The 20,958-nt window shown below is 41.5% G+C and overlaps 1 protein-coding gene across 2 annotated transcripts; it reads left to right on the top strand.

Annotated features, from left to right (window-relative positions):
• Nucleotides 1-4,280: 4,280 nt before the first annotated feature.
• shop (sulfite oxidase) lies at nucleotides 4,281-20,108 on the top strand. Of its 2 annotated transcripts, none has more exons than XM_028313415.1 (11): nucleotides 4,281-4,485; nucleotides 4,990-5,147; nucleotides 5,453-5,582; nucleotides 6,764-6,942; nucleotides 8,162-8,315; nucleotides 10,112-10,304; nucleotides 12,182-12,313; nucleotides 15,065-15,257; nucleotides 15,920-16,120; nucleotides 18,557-18,729; nucleotides 19,899-20,108. In XM_028313415.1, exons 1-11 carry the CDS (start codon nucleotides 4,457-4,459, stop codon nucleotides 20,028-20,030), a joined length of 1,674 nt encoding a protein of 557 aa, XP_028169216.1. In that variant the 5' UTR covers nucleotides 4,281-4,456; the 3' UTR covers nucleotides 20,031-20,108. The 2 variants fall into 2 exon arrangements, with proteins under 2 accessions (XP_028169216.1, XP_028169215.1); XM_028313414.1 differs by having other exon boundaries at nucleotides 12,179-12,313.
• Nucleotides 20,109-20,958: the final 850 nt, after the last annotated feature.

Here is a 20,958-nt window from a genome sequence, read left to right as displayed (position 1 = left end):
ATTTTACGTGTCACTGGCTAGAGGTTACGTATGAGTCGTTGGACTAACTGTTGTGTTTTTATTATGGAGGAATTATTAAGCAATAACATTGTCAACACTAATAAGTATATTGTAAAGGCTACAATTTGCTTTATGCGAATTTCGTAAAGTGAAATGAGCCAGCATATTGAGGATTTTTCCTACGAACAAAATTGCGAAAGTCTATTGACGAATTATACTTAAACAAACTGTTTTTGCCTAAACGAAAAAAGGACCCGACTTCATTGAATAAAATGAATAGGTATTATCTAAAGGGGGACAAAGAGAAATGAAAAAATAAATTACCTATCACCTGAACTCGATTATAAGAATCGATTCTGATCAAACGCGCCGATCCATCACGGCCGAGCAAACAATCGGGTAGCTGTCTTTATATCTTTCCTCCTATGTAAGTACCCTCATTTATTATGGCTTTGTTGAAATGAAACTAGTTAATCTATTTAGACAATATTGCAAACAATCTATTAGTTTATTAGCCAACGATTTCTATAATACCATCAAACTCACAAGCGGTTTTTTTTACTTTTCATAACTTTCGCATTTATTATTATGAAGGAATATTAAATCTATCTATCTATCTATATAAATAAAAATAAATTGATGTTCGTTAGTCTGATTAAAACTCGAGAACGGCTGGGCCGATTGAGCTGATTTTGGTTTTCAAATGTTTGTCGTAGTCCAGGGTAGGTCTAAACGGTGAGCAAATACGCGCGCGATATTGTTTTTCTGTGACAGACAAAATTCCACGCGGGCGAAGCCGCGGGCGGATGCTAGTATTAAATAAATAAATAAATATCCTTGGACATTTTACACTGCGCCTCTAGTTAGTCCCAAACTAACTAATTACATCTTATAGTTTAAGTTCTACAACATACAACTTTAGCCTCCAAGTAAAAGACCTATGCAATTTTACTAACGTGGGGTACTTACCTAAACGTGCTGTTAAAAAGCGTTCTGTTATTATGATACCCATAGTTTGTGGCATTAATATGGCATTATACTACCTAGATCTATCTCAGTGACGGCAGTGTAACCACGTACGGTTTGTCATGTACAGAGATGAGCAACAATATCTAGCTACATAACATGGCAGAAGCGTCGAAATAACGAAAACAAATCGACAACGAACCAAAGCTAAATTGCAAAAGGCACCGGACACCATAGCTTAATATAAATATCGTCAATTCCCCCCACATTCAATTTGTGGGAATATAAAAACGAGCAATTAGCACCTCTGACCGCGCCGTAAAAGGGAGCGTAAATCAAAACTCGAGTTTTCGCGGAATCGTTTCGCCGCTCTTTATGACTCTTTTAATATGTTATCAGCCGTGGTTTATGTACTTTTACGTATTTCGATACGAAATTTGAAATGAGATAAGATGAGACTTTTTATTGATTTCTTTAACGGCGCTACGACGAATAGTGTTTAATAGGTATTTCTTGGCTGATTAGTACTAGACTATAGAAAAGTTTCTTACTTATCCCTTCAAGCCAAGCATATCGCGACACAATAGAAATCAATTGTTACGCGGTCCTAAGCGATCGCTTGGAGTTTGATAAGCTAACTATGGACTTTTTCCCCCCACTGTAAGCGCAGACCACCGATTTTTCGTCGGCCGAGAGTTTAGTCGGGCAGTTAATCAGTATGAACCTGTATGGAAGTGCGCAAGGTGGACCGACGACATCATAAAGGTAGCAGGAAGGCACTGGGTGCAGGCCGCTACCAACCGGGCAACATAGAAAGCATTGGGGGAGGCCTAATATGTTACCTATGTTCAGCAGTGGAGGTCCTATGGCTGAGATGATGATTATGAGTTACTTACCTATTATTTTAGACTGTTGCCCCATCCTGAGCACAAAGCTGGCTACGCTCATGCGCACATATTATTACGCTGATTTGATTTTCATACAAATTGAAATCGAGCGCAACTATCGTCCAACTAAAAGTCGCGCCTAGGCTAACACCTGCATAGTGAGAGTCTAAAACTTGGCCTCCGATGAAAACCAACCACTAGTGAATATCTAAATTTGCTCTCTAGGTAGTTTTCTAAGCCTCGCTGTTCCGAGTTCTAACTGCGCCTAATGCAAGCCGCTATTTGTATTTATTAAATAGATGCAGCAGCCGTAGATATAATGTGGAGAGTCTTTAAAAACTCATTAGACATCAACGATGCTAACGACATTCAAACGCAGGCTCTCCCGGTGCCGGTACACAAACTACAGCCAGATCTTTCAGTTTCATGAAATTATCCATGGAATCCAGAAATGGTCAACTAGCAGGTACCTATACTTATACTTACCTACGTAAATAATAATACAAAATCCTAAATAAATCTCTGAACAAGATTTAGAAAATGTAGGCACAACGACTGAGAGCTTGCAACATCATCATGCAATATTATCTTTTAGCAGTTGACTGCCATAATTTTTATTACTACTATGGATAGCTTACCTTGCTGGCAATTTCTTCTGTACTTCAGTCCGTTCATGAGTTCACAACACAGTCACAACCACAGTTCACTTCACACATAGGGATCACCGGTTTCTAGCTTTCTTCTTACGATTTATGCAATATCAATAAACGTAAATAATTTAACGCAGCTAAGTAAATCAAGACAAATAGGTTAGGTTATCCTCACTGCTTTACTTTCAAACTAGATTTTTTTTTCACTAAGTAAACTATAACTTTCATCAAGGCAAACTACCCTACAAAACTTTTATTTATTTTTACCTACATAAGGATAATAATATCACGTATGTAATAACTAGCATATTTTAAGAATGCAACAGCAAACTGTAAACAAAATATTTCCTATGATTACATGCCTTATTTTATTAAAATCAACAGAAATCTAGCGGCCAACGGGCTGAAGCAACCAGCGGAGGATTCCGTCAACTGGGACCGCAATTAACTGGGACCGCGGTCCCAGTCGCCGGATGCGTAAAAATTAAATAATTTTCTTCCGGCAACTGGGACCACTCATGGATTTTAGTACTGTACCGATTTTGGATTGAATAATATTTTCTTTAAAGTTATCTATGAGTGGTCCCAGTCGCCGGAAGAAAATTATTTAATTTTTACGCATCCGGCGACTGGGACCGCGGNGTCATCTTATATTGTTAATCACAAATTCAATCTGAACAACTTCAATCGTGTAAAAAGTAGTAACACGAGTCGTACCTCTTGACACAATAAAAAATTGAAAGAAGCCTCCGGTACACTTTGTTAAAAGTAGACATGTATCAATATACACGAAAGAAAACTCAAAATTGGTTCACAAAGCCTTACTTGTATCATTTGGCACAAAATTATTTTCTTTTCTATACGTCGTAGAAACATACCGATTAGATACAAAAATAGCTAATTTTTCAGAGATTCACATTATGTTATAAAGTCAATTTTGATCTAAGTCGAGTTAGATCCCTTTTCACTGGGGGTACAGATTTAATCTGTAGACGAATTAACGTCATGTCCTATTAAGGATGTAAAGATATCAGCAACAAAATATCGATTCTTGTATTAGAGAAATCTAACATCTACTTTTCATTAAGTAATACATTAGAATCGACACTGACACTGCTCAAATAAACTGAAATCTGTGTTTTATAAGCCCCTAAATGCTACTCAGAGATATAAGCAAACTTGTGCTTTATTTAACGTTTTATGTATAAATGAAATGACAACTAAGTTTTCGAGATCTCATCACGTGTAATAAGACTATATTTTTGTTCATCATCATCAACAGCCCTTTACAGTCCACTACTGGACTATGAGCCTCCTCCACTATAGTGGAGGGTTTTGCCATAATCTCCACGCTTGGCAGGCGGGTTGGAGATCGCAGTTTAAAAGATTGATGTTTTTCAGAGAGCGCTGCTGCCCATTCTCTGTTTGATGTGTAGTCCCTAAGTCGCCTCTTACGACACCCGCGGGATGAGTAGGGGTTGGTGACAAATGTATTCTACTTATATTTTTGTTAAAGCATAATTATTTACTTAATTTTACGTTCACAGAAAGTGAATACATATTTCTTGTTATCGGCCAGTTTAAATTAAATTGCTTCGAGATTTCGACGCTTCTTTGTAAACGTTACAAGTTTATGGAATAAATGACTATGGTCTATGACTATGACTAAGTCAACATCGATAACTTTTGGATACATTTTGGTACATAATCCCATCCCTAGTCTAATAAACTGTCAGGTTGACAGTTGATAGTGTCAGCTGACTGTCAGTTTGATTCGGTCTGTCAGTGTCAGTCAGTTAACATCAGCCATCAACCGTCCATCTGGTTTACTGCTAAAAATCCAACTATTATTACCAAAGTTCTTACAATACAAGGTCAAGAAGATTGATTTGGCTGATAACAGTGCACTTATCTATGTTTACCATGTTCATGTTGTGTTGATACGGCCATAGAATGTCTCTCAAAACTATTTTGCGGCTTCGGTAAGTGACCACTAGTTTTAATAGTCTTTCCGACGAGATTTCTCTCGTCTTTTCCTCTAACCCTACCCTCTGACCAAGCAATCATGCAGATAATAAAAGCAAGAAATCTTTAGACTGACATAACCTAAGTTTTATCAATATTTGGTGATGTTGCTGATGACATAAAAAATATTCAGTTACATCAATTTCATCAACCCAACTATTCCATTTCTAGCCAATTGAAACTGTGATTTATTTAACGTTTTATGTATAAATGACAATAATATTTTACGTCTTGGAGATCTCATCACTGACATGAAAACATTTAGTTACATCAATTTCATCAAGCCAACTATTCCATTACTAGCCAATTGAAACTTTTTAGTTTCAAACTCATAAAGTTTTATCAATTCACGATTTAAAGTGGGTACTTTTCCAAGTCAAATAGGTCATGGCAACTTGTAACCCACGCCACTCACAAGAGTGGCATTGTGCCTGCTGTAATAATGTGGATTTCGTTTCCAGTGAACTGGCCAGAAGTAGAGTAGTGAATTTCACTCCAGTGGCTATCCGAAGCTTTAGCGAGAACAAATCTGAAGATCAACAGCAAAGATGGCGGAGAAACTGGAAGATAACTGGATCGGTTCTACTTGGCTCTGTTCTTATTGGGTCTGCCATTACAGGTAAGTTTTATTAATAAATTCTATTATAATAATAGTACATATTATGATACAATCAAATAACGTTACACTGTACTAAGCTTTCATGTCACCTTATAATCCAAATATTAACATTAGTTAAATATTATAAGTAAATTCGTGTAATATTTCCAGAAAACAACAAGTAAGTGACCCCGTAATTAATTAAAGGAAACTAATTGGATTTGTTTTTACATTTCATTAATGAAACTAGCATACCTATTGATTTTGTTGACAAATGTTTACCATAACTAGGTACCTACATACCTACCTTTTATGTCTGTTTTCAGACAAATTAGATGTCAAGCAAAAGTTGAAAAAGAGTAAGAAGGAAACAACTGAAGCAGCATGTGAAGCCGGTGTCAAACGACCTGATCTGCCCACCTTCAGGGCCGAGGAGGTCAGCAAGCATGATTCCAAGTAAGTATTGTGAAGAATCTCAAACCAAAGATGTTCTGTTTGCTTCTTTGAAACTGTAAGGTTATTATGTAGTAATAGACAATTTGACACCATTCCCCAATAATTCTAAATCACAACTTTTCTAAAAAGACATTTCATTCTGGTCTTAAAAACTTAATTAATTTTAAATTACCTGTAAATTACGATTTTTGGTCGCATTGTAATAGAAAAAAGTAGTTTAATTGAGTTGACAAAATAGTGACGTCACTTGCTTGTAGTGCCATACAAATTCTATGGGAGAGTTTCGTTTTGACAGTTTTAAAAAGTACGTCAATTGATTGGTGGTGTCAACATGTCTATTATCTCAAAGAAACTATTTTAAATTTGTTTTAAGTAACTGTCCTCACCATAGGTTATCTGGAAGAGATCGCTTCATAGCGATAAGACCGCCTAGTTGTACCTTGTGTGTTCCTTTTCTTTCTGTTCTGTTCTTTGGTGTGCAATAAAGAGTATTTATTATTATTACTCCAGAATTAGTACTTTTGTTTTTCTTTGAACAAATATGATATGCTGTTGCTATATTGTTCACTCTGCCTTATCTGTTTACAATACAGATTACATAATTACATAGCTATCTGTGCATACTTATTACGTCAAAAGTAGATATAACCACTAAAATGATTTACAATAGTTTCTTGAAGATAGTTAATAGTAACAGCCATTAAACATCCATTGTTTTCGAGGAATGCGTCATGGGCGACAGTATTTTGAATTGCCAGTGATCTTCTAATAAAGGTTTTACTAATATTACGAGAATTACAAATGTGGGAAAAAATGTATATAGAATAGAATGAATACATACAATCGAATGTTCGTTCGTTCGTTCTTTTCAGCCGAAAGACGTCCACAGCTGGACAAAAGCATCCCCCAAGGATTTTCACTAAGACCGGTCCTGCGCCGCTCGCATCCAAGCACTACTTCACTAGATCGTCGGTCCACCTAGTGGGAGGCCTGCCCACGCTACGTCTTCCGGCTCGTGAACAATAAAATGTACCTAGATTTAACGCTAAGAACTATGTAGAATCTGATCTACTAGTCCCAATACAAAACAATGAGTTACATCAATTTATCACAGGCATGCAATAAGTGTAATAATAAAGTTTTTATTTAACTGTGTTGTCTGATGTGCTGTCTATCCACAGGAAAAGTTTCTGGGTGACGTACAAGCACGGTGTCTACGACGTGACCAAGTTCCTGCCTTCCCACCCGGGCGGGGAGCAGATCCTCAACGCGGCTGGGCTCAGTATAGAGCCCTTCTGGAACGTCTACGGCATGCACCTGACGCCCGAGGTGTTCGGCCTGCTGGAGACTTACAGGATAGGTGTGTATGACTTACAGGATAGGTGTGTATGACGCGACCAGTTCCTGCCTTCCCACCCGGGCGGCGAGCAGATCCTCAACGCGGCCGGGCTCAGTATAGAGCCCTTCTGGAATGTCTACGGCATGCACCTGACGCCCGAGGTGTTCGGCCTGCTCGAGACTTACAGGATAGGTGTGTATGACGCGACCAGTTCCTGCTTTCCCACCCGGCCGGGAAGCTGATATCAACGCGGCCGGGCTCAGTATAGAGCCCTTCTGGAATGTCTACGGCATGCACCTGACGCCCGAGGTGTTCGGCCTGCTTGAGACTTACAGGATAGGTGTGAAGAATTTATACTGTACTGCTTGATTAACTCTAATAATGGTAGTAGTCTTTTCTACAACTACAACTGTGCTGCAACTATTCCTAGATGATGAGACTAATGAGGGCTATCGTTTTTATTCTTAACAGTTGGCACCCCTGGCGATTGACAGGACCTTACTCTACAGTGGCGCCATCTTGATGAGTGCAAATGCGATAGTCCTCCTACCACTTTAGCGCTCACAAGTTGGCGCCACTGTCTTCGCTACTAGCAAGTGACAGGACCTTACTCTACAGTGGCGCTAACTGGTGAGCGCTAAAACGATAGCCCTCATTGCATCCATTCTCACTGCTGCTGCTACAACACGTCATGATCGACAGAATAATAAACTGATCGGTTGGATGTCTTAGGCCCTATTACATCATCATTGACGAATTTTTTTAGAATGATCATTCAATGTCTCATCATACTTTCCAGAAAAAAATCAATTGAAGAACAACTTTACTAGTATCTAGTCTAATATGTAGATTCATACAGCAGGTTCTGAGCAACGAGACGTCTAATCTGTAAGTTAGGCCTACTCGTAAAATTAGTAGCGGGCCAGTCAACCTACAAACATCCCCAGGTTAAATATTTTTCATTTTATGGTCCTTCGAACCGGATAAAAAATTCGAATACGCGCTAATGAAATCCGTATACATTTAAGCGATTATCACACTGCGCCGCGGTACGCGGGATGACAGATTTAATCATTATTTGCAAGTACCTCAGTTTGTATAGAAAACACGCGCGGCACAACACACTGACAATGCGTCCGCGCGGGATTTTTTATATGAAATCACGCGGAGCGCGGCGCAGTGTGATAATCGCCTTAGCCTTATTCACTAACCCCCTTTTCTAAAACATGTCCCCCACCAGGTAACCTCCACGACGACGACGTGGTAGACCACTCGGACGACGAGCTGTGGGTGCGCGAGCCCTACCGCGACAAGCGACTGCTCGTCAAGACTGCCAAGCCTTTCAACGCCGAGACGCCGCCACAATACCAGGATGCGCACTTTGACACGCCCAAGTAGGTATATCTGATCCCTCTGATAGTATACATATGTACATTATCATCTAAAAAGTGGCATAACCTCGTAAGACTTGCTGTTCCATCATTTAGGTTGCANGAATACATACAATCGAATGTTCGTTCGTTCGTTCTTTTCAGCCGAAAGACGTCCACAGCTGGACAAAAGCATCCCCCAAGGATTTTCACTAAGACCGGTCCTGCGCCGCTCGCATCCAAGCACTACTTCACTAGATCGTCGGTCCACCTAGTGGGAGGCCTGCCCACGCTACGTCTTCCGGCTCGTGAACAATAAAATGTACCTAGATTTAACGCTAAGAACTATGTAGAATCTGATCTACTAGTCCCAATACAAAACAATGAGTTACATCAATTTATCACAGGCATGCAATAAGTGTAATAATAAAGTTTTTATTTAACTGTGTTGTCTGATGTGCTGTCTATCCACAGGAAAAGTTTCTGGGTGACGTACAAGCACGGTGTCTACGACGTGACCAAGTTCCTGCCTTCCCACCCGGGCGGGGAGCAGATCCTCAACGCGGCTGGGCTCAGTATAGAGCCCTTCTGGAACGTCTACGGCATGCACCTGACGCCCGAGGTGTTCGGCCTGCTGGAGACTTACAGGATAGGTGTGTATGACTTACAGGATAGGTGTGTATGACGCGACCAGTTCCTGCCTTCCCACCCGGGCGGCGAGCAGATCCTCAACGCGGCCGGGCTCAGTATAGAGCCCTTCTGGAATGTCTACGGCATGCACCTGACGCCCGAGGTGTTCGGCCTGCTCGAGACTTACAGGATAGGTGTGTATGACTTACAGGATAGGTGTGTATGACGCGACCAGTTCCTGCTTTCCCACCCGGGCGGCGAACAGATCCTCAACGCGGCCGGGCTCAGTATCGAGCCCTTCTGGAATGTCTACGGCATGCACCTGACGCCCGAGGTGTTCGGCCTGCTCGAGACTTACAGGATAGGTGTGTATGACACCATATTTAACAAAATACCACACAACCTTGTCGAATTGCCAATAAACAAATTTAAGATACATATAAAAAATACCCTTATGTCCAAAGGGTACTACAAGGTTCGAGACTATATTGATGACAAGGATGCGTGGTCAGTTCAGTCTGCACATATTTGATGTACTTAAATTTGACTATTCTTACCGTTAGATAATTCCTGGCAATAAGTGGTGACTGAGTTTGTTCCGGCGTTTCTTCTCAGCACTTGCCATATGTTTGTCTCGAAGCGCTGGTAGGGCCCAAAAGATAAGGAGACATGTAAAGTGCCCCATAAGGGCTACCTTTTTCTTTTTTTATTATTTTCTATTGACGTTCATAAGTGCCACTTGTGGTCTAAACTGAATAAATATTTTTGATTTTGATTTTAGACCGAAGAGTAAATTTTGTCGACTTCTAAGTATCGCCGAATGTGCTTTCAGAAGAACGAAAAGTTTGTAGTAGTAAACGCCGAGCACTTCGAGTAAAAAAAAATCTATGTTAGAGATTTTCTTTTGCATTCATATTTTCAGGGGCCGTAGATAATAGTGCATAGAGCTTATTTTAGGTGAAAAATAATAAAAAAATATTTTCTCTTAAAAGAACATTCGGTGTTACAGACTTTAAAAAGAAAAAGTAAATAAATTGTATTTTATACTTTAAATAAGTAATTTTAATTAAGTTTTTAGACTAAGTAAATCCTAATTTTAGTAGGTATACATTTTAATATTGATTATCAACCATCATCAAAACTAAACCTTACCGCGACGAGATAGAACATACACGTGTTTTTGTTCGCAGCGAATTATTTTACGTGCGCCAACACATGCCTGTTCCAGACCTTGACGCCAGCCGCCACAGCGTTCGCGTCATCGTCAAGGACCGCGGCGTCAGAACGAAGGACTTCACGCTCGAAGACCTGAACAAGTTCAAACACGTCACCTTGAGAGCGGCGTTGATGTGCGCGGGGAATCGACGCAGTGAAATGAACGAGGTTGGTGCGATAAAACTATTTGTTTAGCTGTCTTAGCGTCAAGGACCGCGACGTCAGAACGAAGGACTTCACACTCCAAGACCTGAACAAGTTCAAACACGTCACCGTGAGAGCGGCACTGATGTGTGCTGGCAATCGACGCAGTGAGATGAATAAGGTTGGTGCGTTAAAACTATTTGTTTAGCTGTCTCATCGTCAAGGACCGCGGCGTCAGAACGAAAGACTTCACGCTCGAAGACCTGAACAAGTTCAAACACGTCACCGTGAGAGCAGCATTGATGTGTGCCGGCAATCACCGCAGCGAAATGAACGAGGTTGGTGCGTTGAAACTATTTCTTTAGGCGCTAAAGTGTCCGCGTCATCGTCAAAGGCCGCGGCGTCAGAACGAAGGACTTCACTCTCGAAGACCTGAACAAGTTCAAACACGTCACCTTGAGAGCGGCGTTGATGTGCGCGGGGAATCGACGCAGCGAGATGAACGAGGTTGGTGCGCTTAAACTATTTCTTTAGCGGCTATAGTATTTGCGTCATCGTCAAGGTCCGCGGCGTCAGAACGAAGGACTTCACACTCGAAGACCTGAACAAGTTAAAACACGTCACCGTGAGAGCGGCACTGATGTGTGCTGGCAATCGACGCAGCGAGATGAACGAGGTTGGTGCGCTTAAACTATTTCTTTAGCGGCTATAGTATTTGCGTCATCGTCAAGGACCGCGGCGTCCAGAACGAAGGACTTCACACTCGAAGACCTGAACAAGTTCAAACACGTCACCGTGAGAGCGGCACTGATGTGTGCTGGAAATCGACGCAGTGAGATGAACGAGGTTGGTGCGTTAAAACTATTTCTTTAGCTGCTATGGCACTTATGTCATTGTCAAAGACCGCGGCGTCAGAACGAAAAACTTCACGCTTGAAGACCTGAACAAGTTCAAACACGTCACTGTGAGAGCGGCGTTGATGTGCGCGGGGAATAGGCGCAGCGAGATGAATGAGGTTGGTGCGTTGAAACTACTTCTTTAGCGGCTATAGTACTCGCGTCATTGTCAAGGACCGCGGCGTCAGAACGATGGACTTCACGCTCGAAGACCTGAACAAGTTCAAACACGTCACCGTGAGAGCGGCGTTGATGTGCGCGGGGAATGGGCGTAGCGAGATGAACGAGGTTGGTGCGTTAAAACTATTTGTTAATTTTGAAAAGTTAATATACGTATCGTTTAGCTATCTCAGCGTAAAGGACTGCGGCGTCAGAACGATGGACTTCACGCTCGAAGACCTGAACAAGTTTCAACACGTCACTGATGTGCGACGCGGGTCCCAACAAAAAGTTTTTGTTTGTGAATTTGAATAAGTTATTTTTCATTATACCAGGTGGGACTTGCAGTAAAAAAGGGAATCAGTGACGTCATATTACCCTTTGTCATACAAAATTTTTGAGGAAGGGTTCGTGTTCAGTAAGCTTTGACAAATGTATGACATTGCAGTGTTGTGTATGTGAATAGGGTGGTTACCCTATTTTATCGTTGAATTTGAGGGTTTCATTCCATTATACTTTTGGAAGATGGAGATACTAAAAAACCTGCTGTATGTCAACCGGTGTTCGCAAATGAAATTGATTTGATTAGTGTCTATCTTTGAGACATAATTTATAATGTACCCCATTCCCTATTCCCCATTCACTAAATTACAACTGTGAAATTAAATTGGTGGAAGAATTAGCGTCTGTCACACAGTTTAAATGTAACTAGTATAGACTTTAATGATCCCTATCTTAATACAGCTCCTATTGTTAAATGTATTTTTTCGTTAAGATACCATGAGCATTGTTAAAGACACAATAAAGTTATTTATTTATTTATTTTATTTATTCCCCTCGAAGCAGGTGAAGCCGGTGAAAGGCATCAGCTGGGCCGGCGGCGCCATCTCCAACGCGCGCTGGGGCGGCGTGCTGTTGCGCGACGTGCTCGTGCACTGTGGAGTCGATTTGGAGAACACCGAGGGGAAACACGTCATTGTGAGTACACTACAATGAGAGATGATCAATCGTCTGTTATCTATAATAATATTATAAAGAGGAAAGATTTGTACCTATTTTTGTATGTTTGTAATGAATAGGCTCAAAAACCACTGAACGGATTTTGATGAAACTTTACAGTATTATTGTTCATAATATAGGCTATAATTTATGACGATCTGTGACAAACGAAATTTCACGCGTGCGAAGCCGCGGGCGGAAAGGTAGTCTGTTATAACTGAGGAATAGACTTGTCATTTTGATATATTTCCCATACAGAAACTGTCAATGTGCCAAACTTATTCTTCAGCTAAAAGCCCAAGTAACATTTTACTCCATTTAAGAGTTCACATTTAGTTCCAATGTGTACTTAAAGCATTAGTACAGTTCACTCGTGATGTATAAGCTGTATTATTGCAATTAATTACACCTATACCTGTCTAAGGGACTTATAGGAGTGTAGACTAGTGTAGAGTTATACTTTTATACGATTGTTGGTGTTATAATACTCTAACAACTATCCTTTAGTCAGCCGTCTGACTAAGAGCATTATAGGAGGGTAGAGATACGGCAACCGCTGTTTAACGGCCTACTTGTACGATGTTATAGAGCTAGCATTTTAATAGAACACACGTGGTCATTTATAAAGCCAAAGGCTGTTATGTTTACTTGTTTTAGACTGTTATACAGCTAGTAGCTGTAGTAGGACTTGTTTGTGTTAATAAAATAACCTTTTTTTACTATCTGTACAAAAGTGTTTCAATGGTTCGCATGTGCACTGTAGGCTGTTAAAAGGACTATATGTGTTGTCCATTAACATCAATAGCAGTTTATTTGTCCACAAGTACTACTCTTATTTGCTTTAAGCTGAAAATGAATGTGAATGTGATATTCTATTACACTTTTCCCCAAGCCTGTTTTTAGTTGTATTTATGGTGGTTCTGTACATGATGCAGAGGAAAATATTATGCCTGAACCTGAAAGTTCCCTTCAAAATATACAGATATCAGAGTGTGATGATTGCAGTTCTAGTGATAGTGAATACAATTTTGATTTAGACAATTATTTAACCTTTAGCAAAAAAATAAGAACATGGGCTATTGAAAATCGTATTCCTCATTCCGCTTTGAATAAATTGTCAGGCATAATAAACGAATTTAAACCGGGAACACTACCGTCTGATGCTTTAGGTATTCATACTTGACTATTAGTACCTGGGCTAGGCGATTTAACGGACATTAATAATTTTTATTGCGGATCTCTAAAATTTCAGTATTTGAAAGAATTAAAGATACACAATTGACCTGAACTAGGTACATCTTAAAGCTGTACATAAGTTCACATTAGAATAAATTTATAGACATTAGCGCTGTAGTGGTACAAATGTGGAACTTAATATAGATAACAGCATTCTAACAGAACACATGTGAACCTAATATACGCTCACCGCATTAAATTGGAGTTATAACAGTTCACATAGCCGTATTTCATTTCCACCATTTTGTTCTACATAACCTAAAATATTTACCAAATAAATCTCCAAAATTAATGCAGATTTATCACAAAATTCGCAGATAGAGCGATTGAGTTTTGGTTTCATGTTATAATTAATTACCGTAGTATAATTATAATGCCAATACAATATCAAAAACTGAAAATTGTAGATTTCCTCTCAGCCAGTTTTAAATATTTTAAAATGAATATCGCGTTTTTACAGAGGCGCGTAAATATTTTAGCTGTAAATATGTATACATTTCACGATAAAGTTGCATTCCCAATGGCATTAACATTATTAAGTATTTAAAACCCGTGTTATTATTTGCATAAATGATTATATTATCCGCCCGAGTTGTTTCCTCTTGGCACTCACGTACAAATACCAAACTAATATTAAAATGTGGAAATAATTTAGGACACACGTGAACTTTATGTAGCATTGGAGTACTTTTGTCGGACTTTATAACTTTGAAAGCTGTGCATTTAGCCACTTGTTACTCTTTATTGTCCTCACGTACGTTGTATGGTTCACACTGCGTCCCATATAGTGCCGTAAGTCAGCCTTAAGTACGATGTTACTACTTAAACTGCTATTATAATGCTATTATACTGCTAATGTACAGCCATAGTGAACTTAAAGCTGTCTAATTTGTGCCCAAACTGGTTCTATAAAAGCATTATAGCAAGCTATACAGCTCGTATACAGCTGACATACACAGCTTGTGGAGTACATGTGAACGACTATTGAACTCTTAAATGGAGTAAAATGTTACTTGGGAGTTATCCGATGATTGAAAAATCGGCCCTAGGTATCTGTTGTGTATGCTCAAATTGTGGACTCAATTTTCTTTAGGTGGTTTCATAGATGAATATTTAGCATATTTATTGCAAGCAAATCTAACAAAAGAAAAACAAAAATGTTTAAGGTTCTGTTAATGAATATAAGTACGCGCGAGCGATAAGGATGGGTAGCTTGGGGTTATTGTACGAAATTCTATCTGCTCGGCGACCGGACTTTAGTAGTTAGGCTAGGCACACGCACGTGACGTCACGATCAGCTAATTCAGATTCTTCTTTTTTTTTTAAATAAATAAATATTTGGACAATTTCACACAGCGCCAGCTAGCCCCAAAGTAAGCAACTTAATGCTTGTGTTATGGGTGCTAGCTTAACGGATATACTACTTATATACTTTTTTTTAAATACATACATATTATACATAGTAACACACATATTCTGAGTATATTCTTTCAGTTCACAGGCTCGGACATAGACGCTACGGGCGTGAACTTCAGCACGTCCATTCCTCTGTCCATGGCGGCCGACCCCACCAGCCGTATATTACTAGCTACGACGATGAACGGCGCCGCGTTGCCGCCCGATCACGGCTATCCGTTGCGCGTCGTCGTGCCCGGCGCGCCCGCTGTGCGCAGCGTTAAGTGGCTGGGTAACTCACTCTCTTGCTAACTTACTCATTCACTCGCTCGCTCACTCACTAAATCAGTCAGTCACTCGCGCATAAACCTCACTCAAAAATACTATTTACGGGTGCCTTCAAATTAGACGCTTGAGGAAGCGCTACTGGCAGAACTGTAGCGCGCAAGTCACTAATAGTTTTCATACAATTTTAGATGCGCAGTTGCAACACCACTACGTGCTAAAAGCCGTGCAGCTGTTGCACTTCTAGAAATTGTATGAAAACTAGTAGTACAACACTTCCTCACGCGTATAATTTGAAGACGAGCATTATTACTATACTGGAACTCTGTAATTTAGAGCAACATGTTTTTTGACTGAATTTACTACGTAGTACTACCCGTTCGCGCTAAGTTTGCCGGTCTGTGGAATGCGCGTCCCCTCCCCCAACCGCGATTAAACGCAATTAGTTAGTGATTAAACGTAATTAAGTGTCTTATTTTACGCAAATACACAATTTTTATCAATGTTAATAAATAAAAAATATTTTCAATATAGTTTGCTATATGTAGTTATAGACGCTTTCCTTCGAGTAACGTCATATAGCCAGCGGCAAACTTATCGCGAACGGATAGTACGTGTACACGTGAAGGTTACCACAAACCACATTCTAACATTCCATTCCATCTCCAGAATCAATAACCATCTCTGAAGACGAGAGCCCGTCGCACTGGCACCAGAAAGACTACCGCGCATTCAACCCGTCTAAGACGTGGGAGACGGCGGACTTTGCTACCGCGCCGCCGGTATACAGTCTCCCCGTCACGTCCGCATTCTGCCGGCCGCAGTCCGGCGATACGGTGCCGGTTTGCAGCGGGCACGTGGTGGCTACGGGTAAGTGACGTCATCACAAAATCAAAAATCAAAATCAAAATCCAAAATATTTATTCAGTTTAGACCACAAGTGGCACTTATGAACGTCAATAGAAAATAATAAAAAAAGAAAAGGTAGCCCTTATGGGGCACTTTACATGTCTCCTTATCTTTTGGGCCCTACCAGCGCTTCGAGACAAACATATGGCAAGTGCTGAGAAGAAACGCCGGAACAAACTCAATCACCACTTATTGCCAGGAATTAGGTATCTAACGGTAAGAATAGTCAAATTTAAGTACATCACACGTCGCGCTGGTTGCGTAGGGTGCCAGCCCCGAGTGAGCACGTGGTGGCCACGGGTATGTGACGTCACCACACGCTGCGCTGCCCGCGTTGAAAGTGCCAGCCCCAAGCGTGGTAGCCACGGGTAAGTGACGTCACCACACGCCGCGCCGCCTGTGTACAGTCTCCACGTCACGTCCGCATTCTGCCGGCCGCAGTCTGGCGATACGGTGCCGGTTTGCAGCGGGCACGTGGTAGCCACGGGTAAGTGACGTCACCACACGCCGCGCTGGTCGCGTAGGTTGCCAGTCCCGAGCGAGCACGTGGTGGCCACAGGTAAGTGACGTCACCACACGCCGCGCCGCCGGTGTACAGTCTGCCCGTCACGTCCGCCTTCTGCCGGCCGCAGTCCGGCGATACGGTGGCTACGGGTAAGTGACGTCATCACAAAATCAAAATCAAAATCCAAAATATTTATTCAGTTTAGACCACAAGTGGCACTTATGAACGTCAATAGAAAATAATAAAAAAAGAAAAGGTAGCCCTTATGGGGCACTTTACATGTCTCCTTATCTTTTGGGCCCTACCAGCGCTTCGAGACAAACATATGGCAAGTGCTGAGAAGAAACGCCGGAACAAACTCAGTCACCACTTATTGCCAGGAGTTAGGTATCTAACGGTAAGAATAGTCAAATTTAAGTACATCACACGTCGCGCTGGTCGCGTAGGTTGCCAGCCCCAAGCGAGCACGTGGTGGCCACGGGTATGTGACGTCACCACACGCTGCGCTGCCCGCGTTAAAATGCCAGCCCCAAGCGTGGTAGCCACGGGTAAGTGACGTCACAACACGCCGCGCCGCCTGTGTAGTCTGCCTGTCACGTCTGCCTTCTGCCGGCCGCAGTCCGGCGATACGGTGCCGGTTTGCAGCGGGCACGTCATAGCCACGGGTAAGTGACGTCACCACCACCACGTCGCGTAGGGTGCCAGCCCCGAGCGAGCATGTGGTAGCCATGGGTAAGTGACGTCATCACACACCGCGCCGCCGGTGTACAGTCTGCCCGTCACGTCCGCCTTCTGCCGGCCGCAGTCTGGCGATACGGTGCCGGTTTGCAGCGGGCACGTGGTGGTTACGGGTAAGTGACGTCACCACCACCACGTCGCGTATGGCGCATTTTCATTAGTCGATAACTCGTTCGGTATACAGCATGCGGGAACTCCCCGCATGCGAGATAACGACCAATGAAAGTTGCAAGTCGATACGCGTTCGGTACAACGCCTGCGGGGATTCCCCGCATGCATTATACCGACCGTGCTATCGACCAATGAAATTCATCAGTCGATATACAGCTTGCTCGCACCCAGAATCTTTTTTTCTTTTTCTTCAGTGAGGCTAATAGTTTCTTCTTCAATAAGCCACATACAGTCAAAATTGCTCCACATAACATTAATTGATGATCCATGGAAAGAACGTCTGTCTCAGTGCCACCCTCGTTAACAACTGGCGACGATGTTCTCTCCCCGCATGCGGATCATATCGACTGATGAAAACGGTTCCCCGATTGCGGGCCCTGTGACACGCGTTCTAGAAATCTCTAGGGTGCCAACCCCAAACGAGCATTTGGTAGCCACGGGTAAGGTAGCATAGCTACTCAGGCATTCTTCTATTGCTAGCCTACGATGCGCGCCAAGATATTGTCGAACATTTTATCGATTTAAGATAAGCTCATAGATTTATCAAAGCGCTGATAAGATCATAGCACGCACCTTATGCTAACGCATTGCTAGTGAACAGGATAATATGGCGCTTTTTTCTACCACCTACTTGTAGCTATCTTTATAAAGTCTTTGGAGTATTGATGCATCATAAGGTTAATTACCTAAAGCCCGGTCACAATTTAGAGAAGCATTGGGAAGAATTGCGGTAGCTTGGGGTCATTGGACAAAATTCTACGTGCCCGCAGACCAGTCTATAGTATATTTCTCAGCGAAAAAGTGCAGTGATTTTTTATACAGGGTGTCCCAAAATTAGCACTAAACTTGTTCGATGCGTCAGGTCCAGATACCTCCAGACAGTGTGCTGTGCTAATTTGGGGACGTCCTGTATACTTTTTAATTTGCTTAGTTAATTCACTTGTTTAACGTTGACCCATCTTGTATATTCAAACCATCACCAGGTTACGCTTACTCCGGCGGTGGTGCCAAGATCCTTCGCGTAGACGTGAGTGCTGATCAAGGCAAGACCTGGATAGAAGCTGAATCGACGGCCGTGGACCCAGCACCACACAAGCAGCACTACTCCTGGATGCTGTGGAAAGCTAACATACCCGTGGATAAGGGGCAGAAAGAGGTAAGTGTGAAGAAATACTGTCTTTAGCACTTTTTACCAAAGTAAACCTGGATAAAGTCTGAACCAGCCATTGTGGACACCATATCTCATAAGTAGCAATACTCCTGGATGCTGTGGAAGGCTTACATACCCGTGGATAAAGGGCAGAAAGAGGTAAGGGTGAAGAAGTGCCGTAACTAAGACACTCACAAGCCATTTGCTAAAGAGACTGCTCCTCATAAGTAGCACTGCTCCTGAATTTACTCAAACGCAGGTATAAAGGACAGCAACACAGCACATTAGAGAAAATGGCTTCTTTATTTGACGCGTTTCAGCTCGGAATGACAACTTCTCAAAATGACAACCGGGGCGCAAAATGTCCACTTCTCGAAATGACAACTTCGTAAAATGTCAACTTCGCTAAAAGACAACTTCTCATAATGTATTTTTCTCACAATGACAAATTCGCATTTGGTCTACTTCGCATAATGTCAACTACTTGTTGATATTTTATTTTCATTATTTCTAGAGTTCTAGTTCTTCTAGAGTTGTCATTATGTGAATTTGTCATTGTGAGAAATAGACATTATGAGAAGTTGTCTTTTAGCGAAGTTGACAAATTTAAGAAGTTGTCATTTCGAAAAGTGGACATTTTGCGCCCCGGTTGTCATTTTGAGAAGTTGTCATTCCGAGCTGAAACGATTTGACGGACCAATGTGAGTGCTTCGGAGTAATACAATACAACATCTGGATAGAAACTATTTGTGGTCTGTGGAATGTTTAGAGCGGGTCCAAAGGGCTTAGTGTGAGTTTACATCAAACTTCGTCATTAGTGAGCGCGTATAAAAATACATTAAATGTATGAATTGTACAGCGCCCCTAGCGGAAACTTTCAAGAACTAAAATTTTCATATATTTTTTAACGCGTTCACTAGTGGGGACATTTGATGTTTAAACTCACATTAAGCCCTCTGATGACGCGTGTTTACTCGCGAGATCTAGCGAATCGAGTCGAATGAGGCGCATAACTCATTGGCTCAAATCGACTATTCAGCTAATATGGCACCTCGGGTCAGAATATGGAACCCGACCCGAAATACCCGTGGTATTCGAACCTTCTTCTCTTGATGCTAGTTGACTGTTCATCATCTTTGCTTTTCCTCTTAATTCACCAATAACTCTGAAAACAGGTGGAGCTCTGGGTGAAGGCCACGGACAGCAACTTCAACACGCAGCCGGAGAAGTTCCACGACATCTGGAACATCCGAGGCATCCTCAGCAACGCCTACCACAAGATCAAAGTCAAAGTACAACATCAATAGTTTGTAAACACCCTGTATAGGCGCGGACCCGCGCTACCAGAATAAATACAAATGAGTAGGTCATCTTCATAGAAACGCACCGAGCGCGGTTTGTATGTGAGCGCAGGGTCGGACTGGGCCGGAAGGGCCCGGGTGGCTGATAGCAATCCCGAGGCCCGAGACTAGATCATGGTGATGGGATACTATCGAAAAATACTGAGATACACAAATTGAGATAAACAAACTTTAAAAAATTTATTACAATACTAAAATAAAGTAAAATAATAAGTAGGTATTTACTAATAACAAATAATAATATAAAGCTAGCCAATCAACATTTTTTTTTTCTTCCAATTACTTATTGTAAAGAAAACGTAATAACTTTTAAAGTAAGAGGTATAATATCCTGTAAAAACAGTAATAATGCTAAATAACAGACGATACTAAAAAAATACATAAAATACTCAGAAAATGCCAACAAATAATAAAAAACGATAGCTACTTTTTGAAAAAAATCTGCTTTTAAATTCGTGTATTTTTGGTTATTTGATAAATTTCTCCAAAAAAAGCCCCTATAACAGGTGGTTTTTATTACTTTGCATTATTCTCTATCGTATTACCTTTGTAAAACCAAAAATCGCATGTCTCTATCCCTATCACAACATTTGCTATATTATGTTTTTGTGACGAGTGGTTTCCCCACAATAGTCCAGCGGCGGCGGGGTTCAAACCAGTGTTCCTTGGATCCCGAGTCGGCCAGTCTGACATCTTCACCGTTCGGTATTGTAGCTTTGTTCTATAGTTCAGGATTCTATGTGAGTATCTACTGCTTGACTGCCAAAAATCCAACCAATGAAGGCCAGGGCATCATGAAAGAAACATAAATGGTCAAAGCCCTCTTTCCCACTGGGCACTTTAGGCACGTGCTCAGGGCCCCGCGACGGAGGGG

The sequence above is a fragment of the Ostrinia furnacalis genome, unplaced genomic scaffold (assembly GCF_004193835.3).
Source record: "Ostrinia furnacalis isolate ACB-3 unplaced genomic scaffold, ASM419383v2 OfSCF4239, whole genome shotgun sequence".
Taxonomy (NCBI): Eukaryota; Metazoa; Arthropoda; class Insecta; order Lepidoptera; family Crambidae; genus Ostrinia; species Ostrinia furnacalis.
Note: the sequence above shows the minus strand (reverse complement) of the source record. Positions and strands in the feature narration are given on the sequence as shown.